The 21,792-nt window shown below is 40.7% G+C and overlaps 2 protein-coding genes and 1 long non-coding RNA gene across 7 annotated transcripts in view; 2 read left to right on the forward strand and 1 right to left on the reverse strand.

Annotated features, from left to right (window-relative positions):
- LOC309689835 (uncharacterized protein) overlaps nucleotides 1-21,792 on the forward strand; it is a gene marked incomplete at its 5' end in the record, with an annotated part of 76,791 nt that overhangs the window by 20,159 nt on the left and 34,840 nt on the right. The gene's annotated exons all lie outside the window — the stretch shown is intronic.
- cd109 (CD109 molecule) overlaps nucleotides 1-21,792 on the reverse strand; it is a 54,241-nt gene that overhangs the window by 3,194 nt on the left and 29,255 nt on the right. For all 5 annotated transcript variants that reach the window (XM_082505927.1, XM_082505925.1, XM_082505926.1 and 2 more), the window contains 10 exons: nucleotides 19,328-19,504; nucleotides 9,730-9,811; nucleotides 9,397-9,625; nucleotides 8,378-8,549; nucleotides 7,571-7,761; nucleotides 5,964-6,119; nucleotides 5,483-5,548; nucleotides 5,018-5,154; nucleotides 4,370-4,526; nucleotides 4,197-4,299 (listed from right to left, as the gene is read on the reverse strand). In XM_082505927.1, coding sequence (XP_082362053.1) covers nucleotides 4,197-4,299; nucleotides 4,370-4,526; nucleotides 5,018-5,154; nucleotides 5,483-5,548; nucleotides 5,964-6,119; nucleotides 7,571-7,761; nucleotides 8,378-8,549; nucleotides 9,397-9,625; nucleotides 9,730-9,811; nucleotides 19,328-19,504 — 1,470 coding nt within the window. The remainder of the gene's footprint in view (nucleotides 1-4,196; nucleotides 4,300-4,369; nucleotides 4,527-5,017; nucleotides 5,155-5,482; nucleotides 5,549-5,963; nucleotides 6,120-7,570; nucleotides 7,762-8,377; nucleotides 8,550-9,396; nucleotides 9,626-9,729; nucleotides 9,812-19,327; nucleotides 19,505-21,792) is intronic.
- LOC309689499 lies at nucleotides 20,684-21,215 on the forward strand. Its single transcript, XR_014271416.1, has 2 exons — nucleotides 20,684-20,942; nucleotides 21,021-21,215. It is a non-coding gene; the product is annotated as an uncharacterized lncRNA (long non-coding RNA).

Consider the following 21,792-nt stretch of genomic DNA (forward strand, 5'->3'; position numbering starts at 1 on the left):
CTTCTATCTAAATACAATATAGCAGAAGTGTGGACTCGAGTCACATGACTTGGACTCGAGTCAGACTCGAGTCATTAATTTTATGACTTTAGACTTGACTTGAAAAAATGTTCTAAGACTTGTGACTTGACTTGGACTTTTACACCAATGACCTGGGACTTGAATTGGACTTGAACCGATTTACTTGAAAAGACTTGATATTTTACCCCAAATATAAAATTTAACATGCATATTATATAGAGATTGAAAATGTGACGTCATTCACGGGTAGAACCGCAAAGGATTCTGGGAACTCGTGGCAAGAGGTACTAGCGCACGCAGGCTTTCAATTGAAATCAGTTATACAGCGATAAAAAGAAACACAAAAATGGCAAGAAGCTGTTGTATTATTAACTGCAATAGCCGGTCGAATGACAGCCACGGGAAGCCGACGGGTAAAGAGATCGGTTGTTATCGGATTACGTCGTTGAAGAGAAATTGTTCGAGCCATGTTTCCGAAGTGACACACAGGCGACAGATGGCCTGGATTGCAGCCAAGATCAAATATAACGTCCCAGAACACTCCAGCTCACAGGTTAGTCTGCTCCAAGCATTTACACAAAGGTCAGTGTTTTGTAGTAGTTAATACGTCATTTTCATAACATAATTGGTGATATAGGTTACAAGCAAGTCTGGCGCTGAACAGAAATTGTCGCGCTATGCTCCTTTATTTATTGTGCATAAATAGTGAATTGTCCTGACACAATATTGCGTTTCGCTTCTGTTATTATGGTACATTGACAAAAACATATACTTTTATTCACAGGATAAAACAGGTTTTTTGTATCACTAATTGCCCAGTACGATTACAGCATACAGTATTATTGTCACTGCTACATTTCTGTAATGCGAACCAGAAATTATTTCCACTACTAATTAATTATCGTTGAGCTCAAAGGTCCTATTAATAAACGGTTAATGAATGTGTATTTATGACGACGATTTGTGAGACTGGTAAACTTATGATACGTACGATGGTCTTTACTTTCTACACGGTGCATTTCAAGGTCCTGTACCCATCCGTCGGTAAACTGTACCTGGGCTTGTTGCAGTGACCGGAAGTTACTAAACTTCACGAGTGTATGCACTCACTCCAAGATCCGTATAATTATAAATATGCATATAAATATGCTACGATGAGATAGCTGACTTCATCTAACTAGCAAATGTTTTCCAGGCTACGTTGGTGATGCAGTTTTTTTTTAATGTGTATGATATTTTTGTCATGCGATTTTAAAGCCGGTCCTACAACCGCATCCAAGAATAACATGCAGCTTATCTCAGAACTGTCGGTGAAAATTATTCTTGGAGCTAGGTTTAATTGAGCTGCATTTTAAAGAGGTGCAATTTCACAATTTGTGTATATTTTCTAAGTTCACTATTTTGTCATGTGTTGAGAAAAACACAGATTTAAAAATTACATGGTCTAATATTTACATTTATCATATAACTGCAACATTCTTTTTTTCGTTTTTTTTAATGACTCGAAAGGACTTGAAATTCAAAATTTCAGACTTGTGACTTTACTTGGACTTTTACACCAGTGACTTGAGACTCGACTCTGACTTGCCTGACATTACTTGAGACTTGACTTGAGACTTGAGGATAAAGACTTGAGACTTGCAAAACAATGACTTGGTCCCACCTCTGCAATATAGCATGTCCTGACTGCGGGGTTTTGGAAACAAATTAAACCGTACAGCTCTGTTATCACTTCCAGCATAAATGAAGACAGAAAACTAAACAGCAGTGACGTTTGTAGGGTTACTGAAGTTGGGCTAGCTGGTATATAATGATGTGCTACGTGACCGCTAGTGACACAGCTATGTTAGCATAATATAAACAAGCTAACTTTTTTTCCACTCGATAAAAGTTAATGTGAGTGTTCTCGGTGGTCAGGAACAAATGTAATCGCATGGCAGGATGCTGTAAAAGGACCAAACTTCAGCCAGGAGAACAACTGAGATAATCCATCCACAATACGAGGTTAGTCATTCATGTACTGCTGCATGGGCTGGGCTGTAGTTACATACTAAGGTTTTAAAAACTGAGCTTAAATAAATGATTAGCGGTAATAAAAGCCGAGAGAGGTCAACAGTGATCACTGACTGTTTTAGGAGCTTTTTGAGATCAAATAGAATAAAATAAAAAACATTAAACATGTTAACAACACAAAAGCCATATTAAACGCAGACTACTTTAGGCCCGGAAGTAGGATTCGTCACGTCATCACTGAACAACCGGATAGTGAGGGACCACTGTAACTGTAAAATTTGGCGGCTATCAGTGAATTTTCAGTTTTGCAGTATATTTTAAACTGAAAATCATTCTTATATACTTCTGCTTTTTATATTTTTAAACCTTATTTTGATACCCAATTTATTGTTTTATCACAAAGCATGTAAAAATGTATTATTAAATTAAAATGTAAATGTTTTTTCATTACCTCACAAGCAGTAATGTCAAACTCAAAACTCTTTTATCTCAAGTTGTCTGGAGCAGCAAAACTACATGATAAATGTGTGAAATTACAGAGAAAGTTGGTTCATTGCCCAGACTGTCCTATAATTATATAAAATACACATTTTTGGTTCATTCAAAGAAAATTTCTTCTTCTTTCTTTCTGAATCCACTGTATAAAAGTGTACATTTTTAGACATTAAAAATGTAGAACTTTCTGTCATTTAATTGTTCATCTATTACTTATTTGTTTTGGTGTAGAGCACAGGTGTCCAACTCCAGGCCTCAAGGGCCGGTGTCCTGCAAGTTTTAGATATCACCCAGGGTCAACACACCTAAATCAAATGATTAGTTCATTACCAGGCCTCTGGAGAACTTCAAGACATGTTGAAGAGGTAATTTAGCCATTTAAATCAGCTGTGTTGGATCAAGGACACATCTAACACTTGCAGGACACCAGCCGTTGAGGCCTGGATTTGCACACCCCTAGTGTAGAGTGATGGGCAATGGGAGTGAGGGGGGTCATCAATAGGAAAAGCTTTAAAATACAATTAAAACTTCAAAAATGTGTGCACTCCTTCAAATTTTCCAGATTTCCTGATCCAAGCCGGATTGGAGTCTTTGCCAGGCCCATTATGGCCCTGGGGCCTTATGTTTGACGCCCCTGTTCTAGAGAAAAAGGCTTGTAGCAATCATTCAGGCCAATACATTTTGTTTAATCACAGGTTTTTCGCGTGATTGGGTGAACACACAGTGCTAAACTCTTGCTAAACAAAAGCATAAAAAACTCATAAAACGTCAGTGGAGGTCCTCGGTGTGTTTACATGGACATGACAGGCTGTCCTGGTTTGGATCATACTGCATGCATTTTCCCCATATACAAGATTATAAAAACATCAAAACTGAAAGTAAAAAAATAAAAGTGGACATGTTCTGCTTTAGGTCCATATATTTCTACACAATCGTGCATTTTATTGTGTCATTTTGCTTCCGTTTACTACCACAGTGGATCAAACAGCCTCAGTGAGGTTAAAGTGCTGATTTTCACTTTGACTTTAATGAGCTTAATTACAATATTGCATTAACTGTTTAGGAATTGTTTTATACAGTCCCTCGTTTTCAGGGAAAAATGATAACAACTGTGTCCCTGTGCAAACAGTATACTGTTTAATTGTTATTTGTTCATGAACTTGAATGTGGTCTTCATATAAGCTTCATATAATGAGCTGAGTACACACAGAAGTGATCTCTGTGAGCCATAGGATCCAGCTCAGCCTTCAGACTGCTCTAAATGCTCTGTTTCAGGCAATTTTTTCTACTTTCTGCTATTTATGATGTTGTTAAGATAATACAGTCATCCCTGCCACACTGCTTTGGCTAGTTGCACAGAAGCCCCCCACTCCCAGTTTCCATTAACGGCGGACAACTAATCAGAATAGAGCTGGTTTATAAGGGAAAGAGTTAAAATAGTTTGCACCTCAATTCATTCTCAGTCTGAAACAATGTCACATGTATACAACGAATGAATACGTTTGAGAGAGTTTCCACCATGTTGTTACAACAACACTTTGTCTTTTGTGTTATAATTATATATCATTTTAAATAAGAGTTCTTTGATTTTATTGGGCAAAACACAGTATTTGCAGGGGAGAGTAAAATGATTATCCATTAATATAAGCATATGAGCGAAGTCTTACTTGGTTCGTAGTAATCATAGATGACGACCGTAGCTTCCTGGACTTTGGCAACTTTATACTCAATAATCAGAGGAATCTGGACACACATCTCCAGCGTTGTCACCTGGAAATAAATTTATAACTTAAGCTTCAGTATTTACACTCAGACACATCAGTGTTTGTGAGCCGCTCACTGAGTCCAGGTACAGGATGACTTTTCCCAGCTGCGTCTCCACTTTCTTTACAACGTCGTTAGTCTCGATGCCAACCGGCGACAGACTGAAGCCACTCAGCAGCCCCACCTCCATGATGGCCATTCCCGTTGCACTCAGGCCCAGACCATACACCAGCCTGCAGAGGACCACAACACCACACAAAGGAAAAGAAAAAAAAACATTTAAATGGAACTTTCTCAAGAGTATAAACATAATTAGGGTGAAATTTACCGACAATGATACATTTATTTAAAAAGAAGGAGCAATAAAAAATAATTTCTTGATGAACAGAAATTAATTTAAATGTTTCAGCAAACTTGTCAGAGCAAAGACCAAATAACCACAGTGATTAGAAGTTATCTGTGTATTGTTTTAGGCACTTTCCAAAAGTGAATAAATATATTTGGAGATGTATTGGTTTCAAAAAGGTTATTTCTAACAAATGTTTCAGTTTTTCTCGGGTCTGTTGTCAAACTGACATCTGGTGCTTTTGGCTGATTATGTTTTATTGTTTGTAAACAGACGATGATCGCTGGAAACGCTTCTCACACATCCTGCTTTGCTGTGCTGATGAATCTGTTGCATCAAGCTGTTGGCATGTGAAGAAACAGATGCCGACCCGCTCACCTGGTGCAGATGTACAGATGTGCAGAGTTTACTTCGCTGTCGACCAGCTCGACGTACAGCTCAAACGCTTCCTGTTCGCCAGCTTCTCGCCTCCTTCTCCTCATCTCCTTGTTCCTGACGTTGTAGAAAACGTTAAGCTGAAGGAAGAGAAGAACCAAATTTACAGAATAAGAATGAGAATCACACAGAGGTTTAAAGGAAAAATGCAGCTTCTTTATTGTTTCTTTAGTTAAAAGTACTTGCTGTAAGTAGCTTCTGCAAAATTTCACTAAAGCTTTCTGCAGCATTGACCCAGTGGGCAGTCTGACATATGTGCTTCTGTTCTTTAACTTTTTAACTACCACAATTTAAGTGGCTTTGTTTTTGACATAATCTGAACAACTATTGTTCTTACTATTATACCATTCAGCAGACTGAACACAGACCAGCAGGAGGTGCTATTACACGAGTGACATGTCCTGTTACCTGAAACAAGGCGAGTCCACGACCTTCTGCTGTCACCTGCAGGATTAAACTTTCTTCTGGAGTAATCTAAAGCATAAAAAACAATCTCTATGTTTTTATTGACAGATTATTGCAGTTTTTTTTATTGCTGTGCACTAAACAACTGTTAAAAACTAAATTAAGTCCTTAACTGGACTAAAAGGAGTAGGCAACTCCTTTTAGAAGACTGACTCACACCAAGCAGTAAATCTTTTAGGGCATTTTTAGGAAATATAATATAGTTCCACGTTTTTCCTTTCAATATGAGGGAATATGACAGAGCTGAATTATCTGTATAATATTACATGCTGGATGTAATCATTTGTTTCACTGTTCCATGAACTCTGCTCTGATCAGTTGCTGACAGCCTTCAATAACCAGCCGATATCTGACTCATCCCCACAAATATTGCTGGATAATACTTCAGCCGCTGTTTTCCGATAACGCTGGCTCATCTGTGTACCTGTTGGCTCTGATGGAGCAGGTAGTTCTCGTTGTTGATTTGGAAGGAGGCGACAGTGGTCGAAGGGTCGATGTCCACCCTGATTGTGACGTCAGTGTCGTGCGACCCAATGCGAGCCGCGAACATAGACAAAGCCTGGAGAGCCACAACTGTGTCCTGAAAGAAAAAACGAGACTCGCGGTCACATGGTACACGTAAGCAAACGTGTGTCTGTGATGTGGGGGATTTCAATCCCTGATGATCCTTTGCTTTGATATTCATTGCTGATTTCCTGTTTACAGCTGAGGATGGGAGTCTGCTATTCAGCACATGTCTGTGCATCTGTTTTAGAGAAAATCTTTGCCAGACAACGCCTCACTGGGCTTTACTCACTGTGCTGTATTCGGATCTACTGGCAGTTTCCCCATCTGCCTCGCATGTTCTGCATGTACGAGTGGCCATGTGTGCTAAGAGGTTAATAAGTCTTTAGTCACTACATACCCAGACGGCCACAGTTGCCCTCTGATGTGACATATAACCACAGTTGGGGACTTTTTTTTTTTAAACATGAATCCAGTTTAATCAGTAGAGAAAAAGTCCTTTATTTAGAGTTGACAGGGCCAACAAGTCTGTTTTATGTTTTGTTGGTGTTAAAAAGAAGATGATGCAGAAATCAAAAGCCTGTGTAGCTTTTTTTCCCCCCTGACGTCTTTGTTCTGGTTTATTTCATCCTCGCATGTCTGTAGTTATCATGTGGTTATTGTGTCCCTGTGGCTCAGGTGAACTTTACTCTCCCAAACTCCACTGCAGAGATTTGGAAAGAAGACAATCACAGTCAGTGATGTATGCCAACATTTGTGGCTCCAGTGACAATTCGGGCCAGCAGGAAGGTGGATTGAATCTAAATAAACTACAATTAGTCTGTTTATGGTGTTAAAGGAACAGGGCAGCCCTGTCCACTGATGTCTTTTTAATCATTTTTGGATAATGATAGAGCTCCATGGCACAGATAAACACAATGCATTAAGTTCTGCATGAGCTCTGCTTTTTGACACATGTAGTTTTTGACAAGTGTAGTCAGATGATAACAAAGAGAGGGAAGGTAGTCAGAACTGAGGGGATCGAACTACCAGAGGGCAACATTGCAGACATGGAGGACAGCTCCCAGGCCTCTGGTAGAGGACCCGAGCTTGAGGGATTAACCGCCCACAGAGGTGAGTGGGGAATGAATATATATATAGTAACGGAATACATGTACCAGCGTTACGTATTTAAAATACAAAATATGAGTAACTGTATTGCGTTACAGTTACCGTTTAAAAAGGTGATATTTAAAATACAGTTACTTTGTTGAAATAAATCGATTACACGGCGGTCTTTTCCTGTTTCAAATGTTAGGCTATACCCTCTCTATTTTTGGTAATTCCACATGAAAAACCAATAAAAAAAATAAAAAAATAAAATAAAAAAAACACGCATGAAGAGACTCTAATGCCTGTGTCTCAATCTCGCGACCCATGTCACCCCTATTTCTATAATGACGTGAAAAATTTTTTTTTAAGGATTGGTACAATCTTAATAATTTGAAGATTACATTCATGTACTTCTGTTTGGAGTTAAGATCTGACCTGAGTGCTTCCAAATCCTCCTCTGTGGTTTCTTTGCTGGCTGAGCCACTTCATTAGGTTCAGACCCTCTGGGATTGAGTTCAGCTTGTAATGAGACAGCAACACGTAGGACGCCATCTCAATGTCAGATGAACGAGGTTGCCACGATGAGGACAGGCCGTCATCCAGGGAGAACCACATCGGCACACCGTCTGCTCACAGAAAGACAGGGCATAATTCAGATGATTTATTTTTAAAAAGAGAAGCAAGATGATCAAAAAATATCTGGGGTAAAGACTCCCACAAATAGCTAAAAGTCAAAGCCAAGAAGTGGATTATTTTTCCAGCCATGCTAACTCTCAGATAATTCAATTAAAATGCTGAGAAAGACACCAATAAAAGAAACAACATCCGATTCAGTCACTAAAATTACCAGAGGTGAGGCATAGGGACAGGCTTGTTTTCTAGGCCTCACCAAACTGACCTGGAGGTTGGAGCTTGGTCCTGTCTAGCTGTCTGCCACATTACCATTACAACAGAGTTTTCTAGCTATGAACTTTTCAAAATAAGAAATAATTATTTATAATAGTGATTTTTATTATACAGACTAATTAATCATACAAAGACTAAAGGACACCATTCTTCAAGTAAAACCACTGTATGATCCAAAAATGTTTTTAACTGAATGTAACAGTTCTGTTCACAATCAAACAATGTAGATTTGCATGAAACTATGAGAATGAGGTGCATGAAGTTATAACAACCCCCAGAGAAAGCTTATGTCCCCCAAATGTTAAACTGGCTTTTAAGACACAGCTGCTGTTGTACCTCTTATCTCAGCTCGTCCAGTCAGATTATTGAGTGCTGATTGGGCTTTGGAGCTCCCTGCCAAAGCCAGAGCGTAGGTGAGTAGACTGAGGCTGTAGTTGCTGGAGACACCAAGAGCAAGATGGGTCTCCAGGTACATCACGGCTGCAGACACCTTGGTCTCATACAGAGCCTGACAGATATGGAATAGGGCAGCAGTAGGTGAGACGACAGGTTGGTACAGGCACATGTAACAATGTCAGGCCAAATTAGATCTTACCCATGAATGTGAGGAAAACAGAGACTTTCTCTTTATCGATTGGTTAATGATAATAACCATAAGGCATGGTCAGTTTTGGTTTTTAAATTGATTTTTACATTAAAAATACTACAGAAGCCTAGATAATTAAAATGCACAAGAAGTTTTTTTGTACGTCTACTTGGTAACTCTTATAAAGTGAACACTGTTTAAGCTTCTTCAGCCTGTCCATTGTTGCTACTGCATCTGCAAGCCACTCTGCAAGGCACTTTGCAACCCATCTCCACCCCAGGTCATTATTTTTATGCTTTTAAGACTTCTGTGGCATATATTCTCCATTTATGCCTGCTCTGTTATGTGCTTGCTGCTTCCAAATATAAATGACTGCAGGTGGAAAGTTTTGACTTCAAAATATGAGTCACCACCCAAACATGTGTCACAAGTTAACACAATATTTTGTTTATCCTAAAGTTCAGCAATTATTTTGTAACTACAGTTAAAAGTTACCATAATAAACAGAAAATGTATAAAAAGGAACTTAAATAAGGAGACACATAGGTCAATAAAATAGGTATGACAGAAAAATAATCTTAAAGAGTTAAAAGCCAATCAAAAATCAAATAACTAAAACTAAAATAAGTATTAAATATTAAAAATATTTCTAACTCAGCAAAGGAAAAGCTGAATATAAAATTGCTCCCCATGTTTCAGTCTGAGAGGCGGACCCACACTAATCTCTCAAAATGTCCCTGGAAAGTGTGCCTAAACAATGGCATCTCACCTTGACGCTAGCGTCTTCCAGCAGGCCGATGAGGACGTAGGCCGTGAGAGAAACAGGCCCGTCCAGGCCTCCCTGGAGCTCGGTGTGGATCACCCTGCCGGGCTCCAAGAAACTCCCATCATGCCCTTGCTGGCTGGCTATCCAAGCTGCCACACTGTGCAGCACGTTGGAATCAATGTTGATGAAGGGCCGTGCCTGCAGGAAACACCTCAGCACAAAAGCAGAGAGCCTGTGCAAAGAGACTACCTGCTATTAGTTTTCCTGAGTTTTTCAGTTATATGAGCATGTTACTGATGTTTTCTTTTAGACAGACCTGGTATATTTATCACATACCAGGTGCTTCCAGATGAGTCCTGCTCTCCAAAGGCGCTAAAGGAGCCATCTCCTCTCTGAAAGGTGAGCTCCCGCTCATAACCTGGTGAAGAGGACATCAGATGATGGGAAAAAAGGCAAAGACAAATGACAAATCTAGAGGTTCTTAACCTAGAGAAATAAATGAGATGTGCATTTTAAATGTGTTTATTCAACAGGGTGTGATCAGATGTTCCTAAAGTGTGAGGCACCTGGGGTATGAATGAATTAAAAAAAAAGAAAAAAAAACCAAACTCATGGACACTGTTCACGTAATGGACCGGTATTTGACAGGGCTCCACACAAACGCAAAGCAGATGAAGCATCGCCAAATATGTTTCCAAACCAACTTTCTTCCAAGTCAAAGACTAGAAAATTTGATGAAACATATCTTGCCTTTGGCTTCACCTGCACAAGTGCCAAGGTATGTGGGGCGCCATTTGTAAAGTGAAACATGCTGAAATCAACGACAACATTTTTCCACATTTAACTCAAAACCTTACAAAAACATGTTTTTTGAGTCATTTTTCACAACATTTAGCATGAACATGTCCAGCGATTTTGGCTGGACATGTGCTGCAGTGATTGTGAAGTGGAGACTGCAGCTGCCGAGAGTCCACTACTGCTGAACCTTTGGATGGCTGACAAAACGGATCTTTGGATGTTTTCAGCTAAATCGCTGGATGTCCTGGTAGACAAGAAGTGAGGCAGCTCATGGCGGTGAGAAGTGACCATCATTGGAAAGCAGACACAATCTGACCACTACCGGCACACTTTTGCACTGGAATTTTTCATAAAGCTTTTATTTTGGTATTTCCGTTGAGCCATACAATAAATTTGCATGCTAGCTAAATATTTAGTTTCCTGTAACATTTAGATTTAACATTTAGATTTAAATATAATATTTAGATTGAACATTTAACATCCATCCATTTTCTTCCGCTTATCCAGGGTCGGGTCGCAGAGGCAGCAGCCCAAGCAGAGAAGCCCAGACCTCCCTCTCCCCAGCCACCTCCTCCAGCTTATCCAGCCCTGCGATCCCAGGCCAGCTGAGAGATATAATCTGTCCAGCGTGTCCTGGGTCTGCCCCGGGGCCTCCTCCCAGTGGGACATGTCTGGGAAAACCTCGCCCAGGAGGCGCCCGGGGGCATCCTTATCAGATGCCTGAACCACCTCAACTGGCTCCTTTCGATGTGGAGGAGCAGCAGCTCTACTCTGAGCCCCTCATCCGGAAAAGATTGGAGTGCGCACTCCGCAAAAACTGAGTTTTCGAAAATCTCCAACTTGACAGGAGTTATTATGTGTGGATGACGGGTCAAACGCATGCTTTATCAGCCTCTTTATGAAAACACCATGTAGGTGTGGATGTAGCGTAAAAGAGTTAGTAGTTTATTTTATTGCTACCTGTAATTTATTGCAGTTTACTTTTATTACTAAATGTTTGAGGTGCGAAATAAACTGAAATGGAGTTTGAAAACATATATGTGTGTGTGTGTGGTTGGAGGACGTGTTTGTGCTGGGGGAGATTTTCTTGTAAAACAAAGGGGGAACCTAGCAAAAAAAGAAACCACTGAATTAGATGTAGATGATGAAGATAAAGGAGAAAGAAATGTAGCAGGGCCAGGTTTAAATTAAAAACCATTACTATCTAGTGAAAGATGTAAAGATGTTAACACTATGGACCAAGCACAAGCTATAAATACCTGGATTTAGACTTGAACACTAGACATTAAGCTGTCTGCATGAAAGGACAGAGCACAGTCTACTTTTTAAGGAAGCTAAGGTCTTTAATGTGCAAACAAGAACACATTTTTACTAACAGTGTTACCATTTTCTTTGTGGCTAGCTATCTTTCGGAGAAGCAGCATCACAGCCAGTGACAGTTGGAGGCTGAACAAGGTGAGTAGGAAGGCTTTGTGCTGGGGACTACTCTGAAGCTCCTAGAGGGAATTATTGAATCAAGGAAGTAGGAAGAAAGAAAAGAATATATAATGACTCCAAGATCAAGCTACTTTGTATTCTATAGAGATTTAAAAAAAAGATTTTTCATATTTTTTTCCTATGAGAATTCAGACCTGGTTTGTGTAATCAAAAAGGCTTCGTAGCACTACCATGACTAGCAGAATTTAGTGTGTTTAATTTCCTTTTCGTGAAATTTTGTGTTGCTGCAGTACTGAGGACAGGGCTAAAAACATCAGTACTGGTATAGCAACTGAAACCTATCCTCTGGTAAGTTTCCAAATGTTCCCAAAACATTGTGTCTACCTCCACAATCTGTCATGCCAAAGTGAAAACACGAACCTCACTGGTCTCCTATTCAGATCAGATGCTGCAAAATCAAACCTGACGAAAAGAAAACTGAACCTACCATAAGGGAAATACAGCAACATATGCAAACAAGAGTAACTAGGTGTAACCAAAGACAAATAAAACATCAAAGAAATGGGTCTGGAAACCACACACAGTAGGAACTACAGTTGTTATCACTTCTCACATGAAAACCCCAATGCTTGTAAAGTAACTGATTAAAAGAAAACAAATAGTTATGTCTATAACTTCTGTTCCCTGAAGGAGAGGAAGGAGGTGAAACACATAAGTATGGGATATCATGCCCTCGTGTGTCTTGGCTGAAGAAACCTTTATTCACGCCTTTAAGGCAGATGACGTGTGATGACATGCGCACGGCCCCGCCTGCACATATAGCCGCTGTCATCATAGTCATCCCTCAGTTCGATAGCCGCTCTTCACCGAGCCAAACTGCTCAGTGGGGCCACCTTGTGTTGAGATGTCGCCTTTCTCACCCGATGGCACGGACATGGTCGGGGCTGAAAGCCGACAGCTCACCGATTCTGATGTTTCGGCGGGTCCGCGCTTTGTGTTTACGCCCTTTTTGCGCTGATTCTAAAGCTGTTAGTTTTATCTCTCTCCAAACTATATTGACTGAACCAGCAGCAAAAGAAGATCCAAACTACACTTCACATAAACATCGTCATGAATTCCCTCTTACTTTTGCTGTTTTGCTTCCAACATGATAAAAATCACACTTCATGCACAGCTCTCGCTCTCTGTGTACTTCAAGAACAGTTTCCTGTCTAAAAATCTGTTTTCTGCATTATTCGCTTGCTTGTTACGCACAGGTCTACCGTTTTTGGCTGCTGTTTTTTTTCCTTACTTCCGAAAAGAAAACCTAATTTCTGCTGTTCAATAGGCTTCTGAACAAATGTAAACTTTTTTAAATTATGCAACATGCTTAGCCGTGTCTCTAATAAAACCTCTGTAACTTCAGAGGTAATGTTCGTATGTTGATTCTTTCGTTTTTGATGTACTGCAGAATATTTTTATAAAATCCCAGGCCAGGAAAATCACCTTCATGTTTTTCTGCGTTTTATCTTCAGCTACTTTGACACAAAGGCATCTGCTGTGATGCTTACACCTTTGATAAAGTCTTGCGAGTGTCAGCCTCCTTTTTTATAGATACAAAAATATGTAAATGTACTGATCTGAATTATAATATTTCTGACTGTCTGAGGCAAAATTTCCCAGATTCAAATCTAATTGAACTGAATCGAATCGTGGATCGAATCGATTCGGGACCTTGTGAATCGGAATCAAATCGATTCTAGAAATCAGTGACGAAACCCAGCCCATATACACGCCCTGCAGAGCAGCCACCAAACCGGAATCGGACCACCACATCCTTAGTGAGCGGTAGACCCAGCAGAAAGGACGGTATGAGCCACTGAAGGGGCTGTAACGTCCAACCGATAAAACTGCAAAATTTTGAGTGGTGATGCCCAACTAGCTGCCACACAAATATCAGCTACAGGCACCACTTTAAAAAGAGCCCACGAGGTTGCCATCCCCCTGGTGGAATGAGCTCTCACCCACTGGGACAAAGCAAGACCTCTGGTGCCATATGCCAGTGAGACAGCCTCTGTTTAGACAGAGCGAAGCAGACACACAGCTGGTCACATAAACGCACATTCTGAGTGCGTTCAATTTAGGTGCATAGCACACGCACTAGACAAAGAGAATGCATCCTCCTCTGCTCCTCAGATGCAAAAGGAGGGGAACAAATGCTCAGCAACTCAAACTCCATTGAGCTAATAGATGCAGGCATGAGCTTGGGAAAATAGGCAGCATTTGGACGCAATATGACCTTGTGGCCATCAGGTGCCGAAGCCAAAGCGAGAAGTAATGTAGTCTTATATGAAAGAAATTTCATATCCACAGACTCAATGGGTTCAAACGGTGGGCTACAAAGGACCTCCAGCACCAAAGACAAGTCCCAAGCAGGGACACTGGACTTAAGCACAGGTCTCAGCCGGCAAACCACTTTCAGAAAACGTATGGCGAGGGGATGTGCGCCTGGTGTCACCCCGTCAAAGTCAATATGACAAGCAGATATAGCTGCCAAATAAATCTTAATTGTCGAAAATGAAAGGCCCTTATCCAGCAGCTCCTGCAGGAATGTCAAAACATCCACAATAGTGGTCTGAAATGGGAGAGTGTGGCAGTCCTGGCACCATTGCTCGAAGGCTCGCCATTTGTAAGCATACAAGCCTCTTGTACAGTGGCTTGCAAAAGTATTCGGCCCCCTTGAACTTTCCCACATTTTGTCACATTACAGCCAAAAAAAAAAAAAAAGAATCAATTTTATTAGAATTCCACATAAAAGACCAACACAAAGTGGTGTACACATGAGAAGTGGAACAAACATCATACATGATTCCAAACATTTTTTACAAATAAATAACTGCAAAGTTGGGTGTGCGTAATTATTCAGCCCCCTGAGTAAATACTTTGTAGAACCATGTTTTGCTGCAATGACAGCTGCCAGTCTTTTAGGGTATGTCTCTACCAGCTTTGCACAGAGACTGAAATTCTTGCCCATTCTTCTTTGCAAAACAGCTCCAGCTCAGTCAGATTTGATGGACAGCGTTTGTGAACAGCAGTTTTCAGATCTTGCCACAGATTCTCGATTGGATTTAGATCTGGACTTTGACTGGGCCATTCTAACACATGGATATGTTTTGTTTTAAACCATCCATTGTTGCCCTGGCTTTATGTTTAGGGTCGTTGTCCTGCTGGAAGGTGAACCTCCGCCCCAGTCTCAAGTCTTTTGCAGACTCCAACAGGTTTTCTTCTAAGATTGCCCTGTATTTGGCTCCATCCATCAACTCTGACCAGCTTCCCTGTCCCTGCTGAAGAGACGCACCCCCAGAGCATGATGCTGCCACCACCATATTTGACAGTGGGGATGGTGTGTTCAGAGTGATGTGCAGTGTTAGTTTTCTGCCACACATATCGTTTTGCATTTTGGCCAAAAAGTTCCATTTTGGTCTCATCTGACCAGAGCACCTTCTTCCACATGTTTGCTGTGTCCCCCACATAGCTTGTGGCAAACTGCAAACGGGACTTCTTATGGTTTTCTGTTAACAATGGCTTTCTTCTTGCCACTCTTCCATAAAGGCCAACTTTGTGTAGTGCACGACTAATAGTTGTCCTATGGACAGATTTCCCCACCTGAGCTGTAGATCTCTGCAGCTCGTCCAGAGTCACCTCTTGGCTGCATTTCTGATCAGCGCTCTCCTTGTTCGGCCTGTGAGTTTAGGTGGACGGCCTTGTCTTGGTAGGTTTACAGTTGTGCCATACTCCTTCCATTTCTGGATGATCGCTTGAACAGTGCTCCGTGGGATGATCAAGCCTTGGGAAATCTTTTTGCAGCCTAAGCCTGCTTTAAATTTCTCAATTTTATCCCTGACCGGTCTGGTGTGTTCTTTGGACTTCGTGGTGTTGTTGCTCCCAATATTCTCTTAAACAACCTCTGAGGCCGTCACAGAGCAGCTGTATTTGTACCAGAGGAGGAGCCAGACATTTGAAACACCCGGGGCTTAGCCCTAAAGGGTAGTATGCATGTGGGATTTTTTTTTTTTTTGAGGGGGGGGGGGGGGGTGTAGAAATGACTGAAAGATTAATAGGCTCTGTTTTGAGTTTTGTTCAAAAAAGAATGACTTCATATAGGGAAATATATAGAACATATATATATATCACACATGCAGGACACCTTAAACTAGTTTTTTAATTGAGCAGCAAGACAGAACGAAGTCGGGGCTGTATCAAGACACAGGGACTAAACCCCAATTCAACCAGACCCAGAACTGATCCAGAATTAAAACAGGACTACAAGAGTTCAAAAGCAGGATTACTGAGGACTTAACCAAGACATAACCACAATCAGAACTAGATGATAGTAGCACTAAAAATCATCATAGACCTGCACTACACTTATTTATTTAATTCTACCAAAGTACAATATTTAGATTGAGAAAAGTTTATATAATTATTTAGCCTTGTTGTGCAAACAAGCCTGCAGAACTTAATAAATATAGAATTTGAAAAATAACAAACCTAAAAAGAAACACTAGGTACGAGATACATGAGGACCTATGATACAGTGATACTTTTAGTAAGCAACCATTTGACTAACATGTGTGTCTCACCTGCTCTTGTTCATCTCTGTTCTGTCCTCATTCTCCATCCCTCTCTGCTCCTCTCTCTCCCTCTTTGTGCTGACAATCATCAAATATACAGTTGAAACCAGATATTTACAAACTCTTCAGATCAAAACACAAACACTTTTTTAATTGTAACATCAAATCAGACTAAATGTTTATTTTTTTAGATTGATAAATATAAAAACATATTTGTTAACTTTAAGAGTAAAGAGAGAAACTGTCTGTGTTTTTTAATTGCAAATGGCACCAAATTGTATTCAAATTGAGCCACACTTATGGAGCTCCACAGTTCTTTTCCTGGTGTTTTGGTTGACATCTCTTGATTTTCCCATGTCACAGAAACAGGCTCTGTGTTTTGCCTTATATGCATCCACAGCTGTGCCACCAATTTACTCACATGGACTCTACTAACCTATCAGAAGCTTCTTCAGCTCAGAATGGAATCGTCTGGAGTTTTCTTATTAATTAACAATAAACTTAGTGTACATGTACCATACCATACCATACCAACTTTATTTCTAAAGCACTTTAACATAAAACCAGAGTTTCACAAAGTGCTGTACATGTTAATAGCATACGTAAAGAAAATTAAAATGAGATACAATAAAATAAATAGATACAATAAATTGAAACATGTTAAAACAAATTGAGTCAACCCCTCTAATCAATGCCAAAGGCTTCAGCGAATAAATATGTTTTAAGAAGACTTTTAAATTCAGAGAGAGAAGAGGCCTGCCTAACATGCAAGGGCAGATCATTCCACAACTTTGGAGCAGCTACAGCAAAAGCACGATCACCTTTAAGTTTATACTTAGTTTTCGGTACCTTAAGGAGTTGCTGATTGGCGGACCTAAGGGAACGGGCAGGTGTATATGGTTGCAGTAGCTCCGAGAGGTAGGGGGGGGCCAGGCCATTAAGAGATTTAAAAGCAAATAAGAGAATTTTAAAAACAATCCTAAAATGTACAGGTAGCCAGTGGAGTGAAATTAAAATAGGGGTAATGTGCTCAAACTTTTTTGTTCCAGTTAAAAGACGTGCTGCAGCATTTTGCACAACCTGCAGGCGCCTAATGGACGCATCACTAACCCCAAAATAAAGTGCGTTACAATAATCCAGCCTAGAAGTAACAAAGGCATGGATTACTGTCTGAAAATGCTTTTTCGATAAGATAGGCTTTATTTTGGCTAATTCCCTCAAATGAAAAAAGCTAGATCTTACAACAGCTCTGACCTGGCTTTCAAGTTTAAGATTTGCCTCTATTTTAACTCCCAGATTAGTGATGACTGGTTTAACATACTGTGCCAGTGAACCAAGATCTATAATAGTGGCCTCAGAAGCGCCACCAAAAACCATCACTTCTGTTTTCTGTTCATTAAAATGTAAAAAGTTCAAAGCCATCCAAGTCCTTATTTCATCAAGGCATCTGAGCAGCGGGTCTACTGAGAAGCCATTTATCTTTTTAAGTGGGAAATAAATCTGGGAGTCATCGGCGTAGCAGTGGAAAGAAATCCCATGTTTCCTGAAAATAGACCCAAGGGGTAGGAGATATAGAGAGAAAAGAAGCGGGCCTAAAACTGAACCCTGTGGAACCCCACATTGAAGAGAAGCAGTAGAGGATACAAATGTACTCCTAAATTTAATGAAAGTGATAAAAAATAGACAGCTCTGTCTCTCTTTATTCTGACATTTAACTAATTCAAAATATATTTCAATATTTATCTAAAACAAAAGTTTACTCTAAATTGATGTTGTACAGTAAAAATGTTTTATGTTTTCTCCCTAAAGTGTATGTAAATATCTGGTTACAAATGTGAATATCCTGCTGTGTACTGAAATCCCTCTTGTTTTGCATAGAAATATACTGAACAACATACAAAGCATAATATATAAAATAACATTTACCTGAGTTTTTTCTTTGAAAGAACCCTCTAATGTCCATTCTTATATTTCAGTACATAACTGAAACCGAATTAGTCGGGGAGGGTAAGAACTGAAAATATGAAATAAACACACGTAAGCTAAGACTCTCTAAAAAATAGCATTTGTTCGGCTTTTCATTTCGCCATTTGTTGATTCACTTGAAGAGCAAGTAAAATAATATTGGTCAAGTGATCAGTTTCATATCAATCTTTCGTGATGCACCGTCATATTTACATTATTTGTACTGTACGAATGATTTGCTTTGGTACCTGCTCAAACTTAAGCTCTCCTTAGTATGGCTGGCTCCGTCTCTCCAACAGCGCACTCACGGGCAGCAGCTCCCCCCGCCCCCTCGCTCAGTCGCTTAGTGCCTGAGCTTGGATCATACCAATATCAGGGGGGGATTCACGCACAGTCGTAAATTCCCACAGTGTGCACTATGTGCTTCGAATATTGTGTGTACTTTTTGTTTTATACAGTTGTCAGCCAGACATCTAACTATGAAAAAATTACACTCCAAAATACCCCGGGCTTCTGACAAAACAACCCGGGCTTAAGCCCCGTAAGCCACCCCCACGCTCCGCCCCTGATTTGTACTGACATTAGATTACACACAGGTGCACTCTATCTAGTCATTAGCACTCATCAGGCAATGTCTATGTGCAAGAGATGTCCCAAAATGTGGGAAAGTTCAAGGGGGCAGAATACTTTTGCAAGCCACTGTATGTGTTGTGCCGAGAGAATCGACTGAAAGGGAACACCAACAGCTTTACTGACAAGAAAATTAGTTCAGAATTTTCAAACAAAGATGGGATTAACAAAGGCTAAAGTTCTAACCTTGGTTCGAATATCCCAGACAAGCCCCCATTTTTACAACCAGCTTTAAAAATGTATTAAAAACAAACCTTAAAAAATAAAAGTTAAAGAGGGTTGATACTAAGTGGAATAAAAGAGTGTGGGTCCCACTATGAATCTCCAACCTGAACATTTTCTGTATTTGATCTTGAATTTGACCTTTTTAATTAACAGATTTGAAAACATCCTCATAAAGCTAAAACTAATATAGAAATAGTAGCCACACGTTTGTCAGATATCCTTCTGTGGCATGTTAATGTAACATGGTGCATGACTTGTTGCTCTACCTTGCATCATGTAGTTTATGGCTTGGTCTGTGGTTTTCTGGCTATCCTGTCTTGTGGCGTCCAGATACTGGAGAACGTAGATGTTTGGTGCAAAGTTAATCATGTTCTGTTCCCCACAGCCATAAGGCATTTGGATCAGTGAGTCCAGACCACTGATGGATGGACCGAGGATATCACCTTCATCGAGATGGAAACAAGAAAAAGAAAAAAAAAATGTATTTAATGGAAAAACAGAGCACAGGTGAGTCATTTTAATTAAAATTTTCAAACAGTAGCTTTTGGTTTGAGGAGTTACATGGTATAATCCACAAATGCTTTTCATATCAGCAGCAAAATTTCCAGTTAAACTTCTTGCATTTAAAAAGAATAGAAGACAATAATGGATACTTATAAGTATAAGACATTTTCCGCCATGAAGAAAAAAAGATTTGCCACATCAAACCAATATTAGTGGGCTCAACTTAGCAACAGTTAAACGAGAGAAACATACTCCCGTTTAACTGGAGTTAAACAGTTCAATGTCTCTTGAGAAACACTCTAAACAACTTGTCCGGAACTGTTTTTATCATCTAAGAAACATTTCTAAACTCAGACTACTGGCGTCAAAGGCAGAACTTGAGATGATTCTTCATGCTTTTATCTCTTCTCGTTTGGATTATTGTAACGGTCTTTTTACGTGTCTCAACAAATCAGCTCTGGATCGCCTTCAGTCTGTACAAAATGCAGTGGCAAGACTTTTAACTGGTGCAAACAAGAGGTCACACATTACTCCAGTTTTGGCTTCTCTTCATTGGTTGCCTGTAAATTTTAGGGTTCATTTTAAAATTTTAGTTGTAACTTTTAGAGCTCTGCACGGTGAAGCTCCCCAGTATATCTCTGACCTGTTGAAACCTCGTGCTTCATCCCAAGCACTTAGGTCTTCAGGTCAGAGGCTACTGGTGGTCCCACGTACTAGGTCTAAAACACGTGGGGATCGGGCTTTTCAGGCACTGGCACCTAGGCTGTGGAACTCTGCCTTTGTCTTTACGCTGTCTAGACTCTACTGACTCCTTTAAAAAGCAGCTGAAGACATTTTTATACAAACAGGCTTTTAATTAATTTTAACTTGTATGTCTGATCTTATTGTAAAGCACTTTGTGGTTTTTATCTGTGAAATGTGCTATAAATAAATTTTACTTACTAAATATAACTGCATAGTGCATATCAGTATAGCAGGATGCATGTTAGAAGTTTGAGGAAAGGTGGGATAATTATTTCTGTAGTACTTTGGAACAGTGGCGTTAATTAATATTAAAATTACCACAGTCAGCTTACCCTGGAGTGTCATGGCCTGGGTCTAGGGGCCCAGGGCTCAGGCATTTTCAGTGTATGTTTATGTTTATGTTTTCCGTGTGTTGTATTGGTTTGCTCTCCATCTCTCCATGTGTCTCTGTGTGAGCTTCCGGAGGTGTGGGTTCGCTGAGGAGACTGCGAACCCGGAAGTGGTCTACTCGAGAGACGGCCGCACCTGCCGCTCGTCGTCCTCTGCCAGCTGCAGCAGATTACGCTCATCTAGGAACGGCATTTAGGACTGCAGCTGAGCTGAGGCCGACGCTGGATCCTTGAGTCAGAACTCGTCAGTACTGCCGTGAGCTTTTACGTAACCTCCGCGGAAACAGATCCCCTGCTAACCCTCTGCCTTTTGTGTTACCAGGAATCGGGAGCGGAGTACGCCTCTAAAGTCACGGTGTGGGAATTGGAGTTTTTTGGAGTCGCCACCTTTCACTTCTCACGGACATCTGCACTGTGTGGGATTCAGGGAGAATCACCACGGGACCACAGTGCTGGGATTTTGTATATAGTTGTGTGTTTTTCACCTCCTGTAAATAAATCCACTGTCCTTCACTTAGAGTCTCGCGTTTGGGCCCTGCTTTCACTGTCACTCCACGGTCTGCCATCGCAGCCCGTGACAGAAGGATCCAGCCACTATGGACCCAGCGGACTCACCGCGGAAGCGCAGCTCCCGTTTTGACGGGACCCGACTAGTGCTTGGAGGGCCTCCGTGCTGCCGTTCCTCGCTGGCAGCCTACCCTTCGGCCCACTCGTCTGCTTCCTCTCCGCGGACGCCTCGGTCTCGCAGAGAACGCCCTAGCCGGTCCCGGGAGGATTACTATGAGCCTGACAGCAATCAGCTTACGCCCGCTCAGGCATTCTATAAGATGCTAGGGATTATTCTCGTGCCACCCGACACACCCAGCGCTCCCACATCACTGCAGGAGCAGCCACATCAAAATCCGCCCTCGTCACATTCCGCCAGCTTCATGAACACTACAGCTCGTGTTTCTCCGGTTTGGGAAAATAGAAGTTTTCGTTTTAAGAGCGATTATTCTCCCATAGGTTCAGAAGACTGTGCGCCTGACGTTCTTTCAAATCCAGGAATCAAGACTGTTTCGTCTGGAACTCTTTATTCTGGAGCTATGTTTGTT

The sequence above is a fragment of the Aulonocara stuartgranti genome (assembly GCF_965226115.1).
Source record: "Aulonocara stuartgranti genome assembly, chromosome: 15".
Taxonomy (NCBI): Eukaryota; Metazoa; Chordata; class Actinopteri; order Cichliformes; family Cichlidae; genus Aulonocara; species Aulonocara stuartgranti.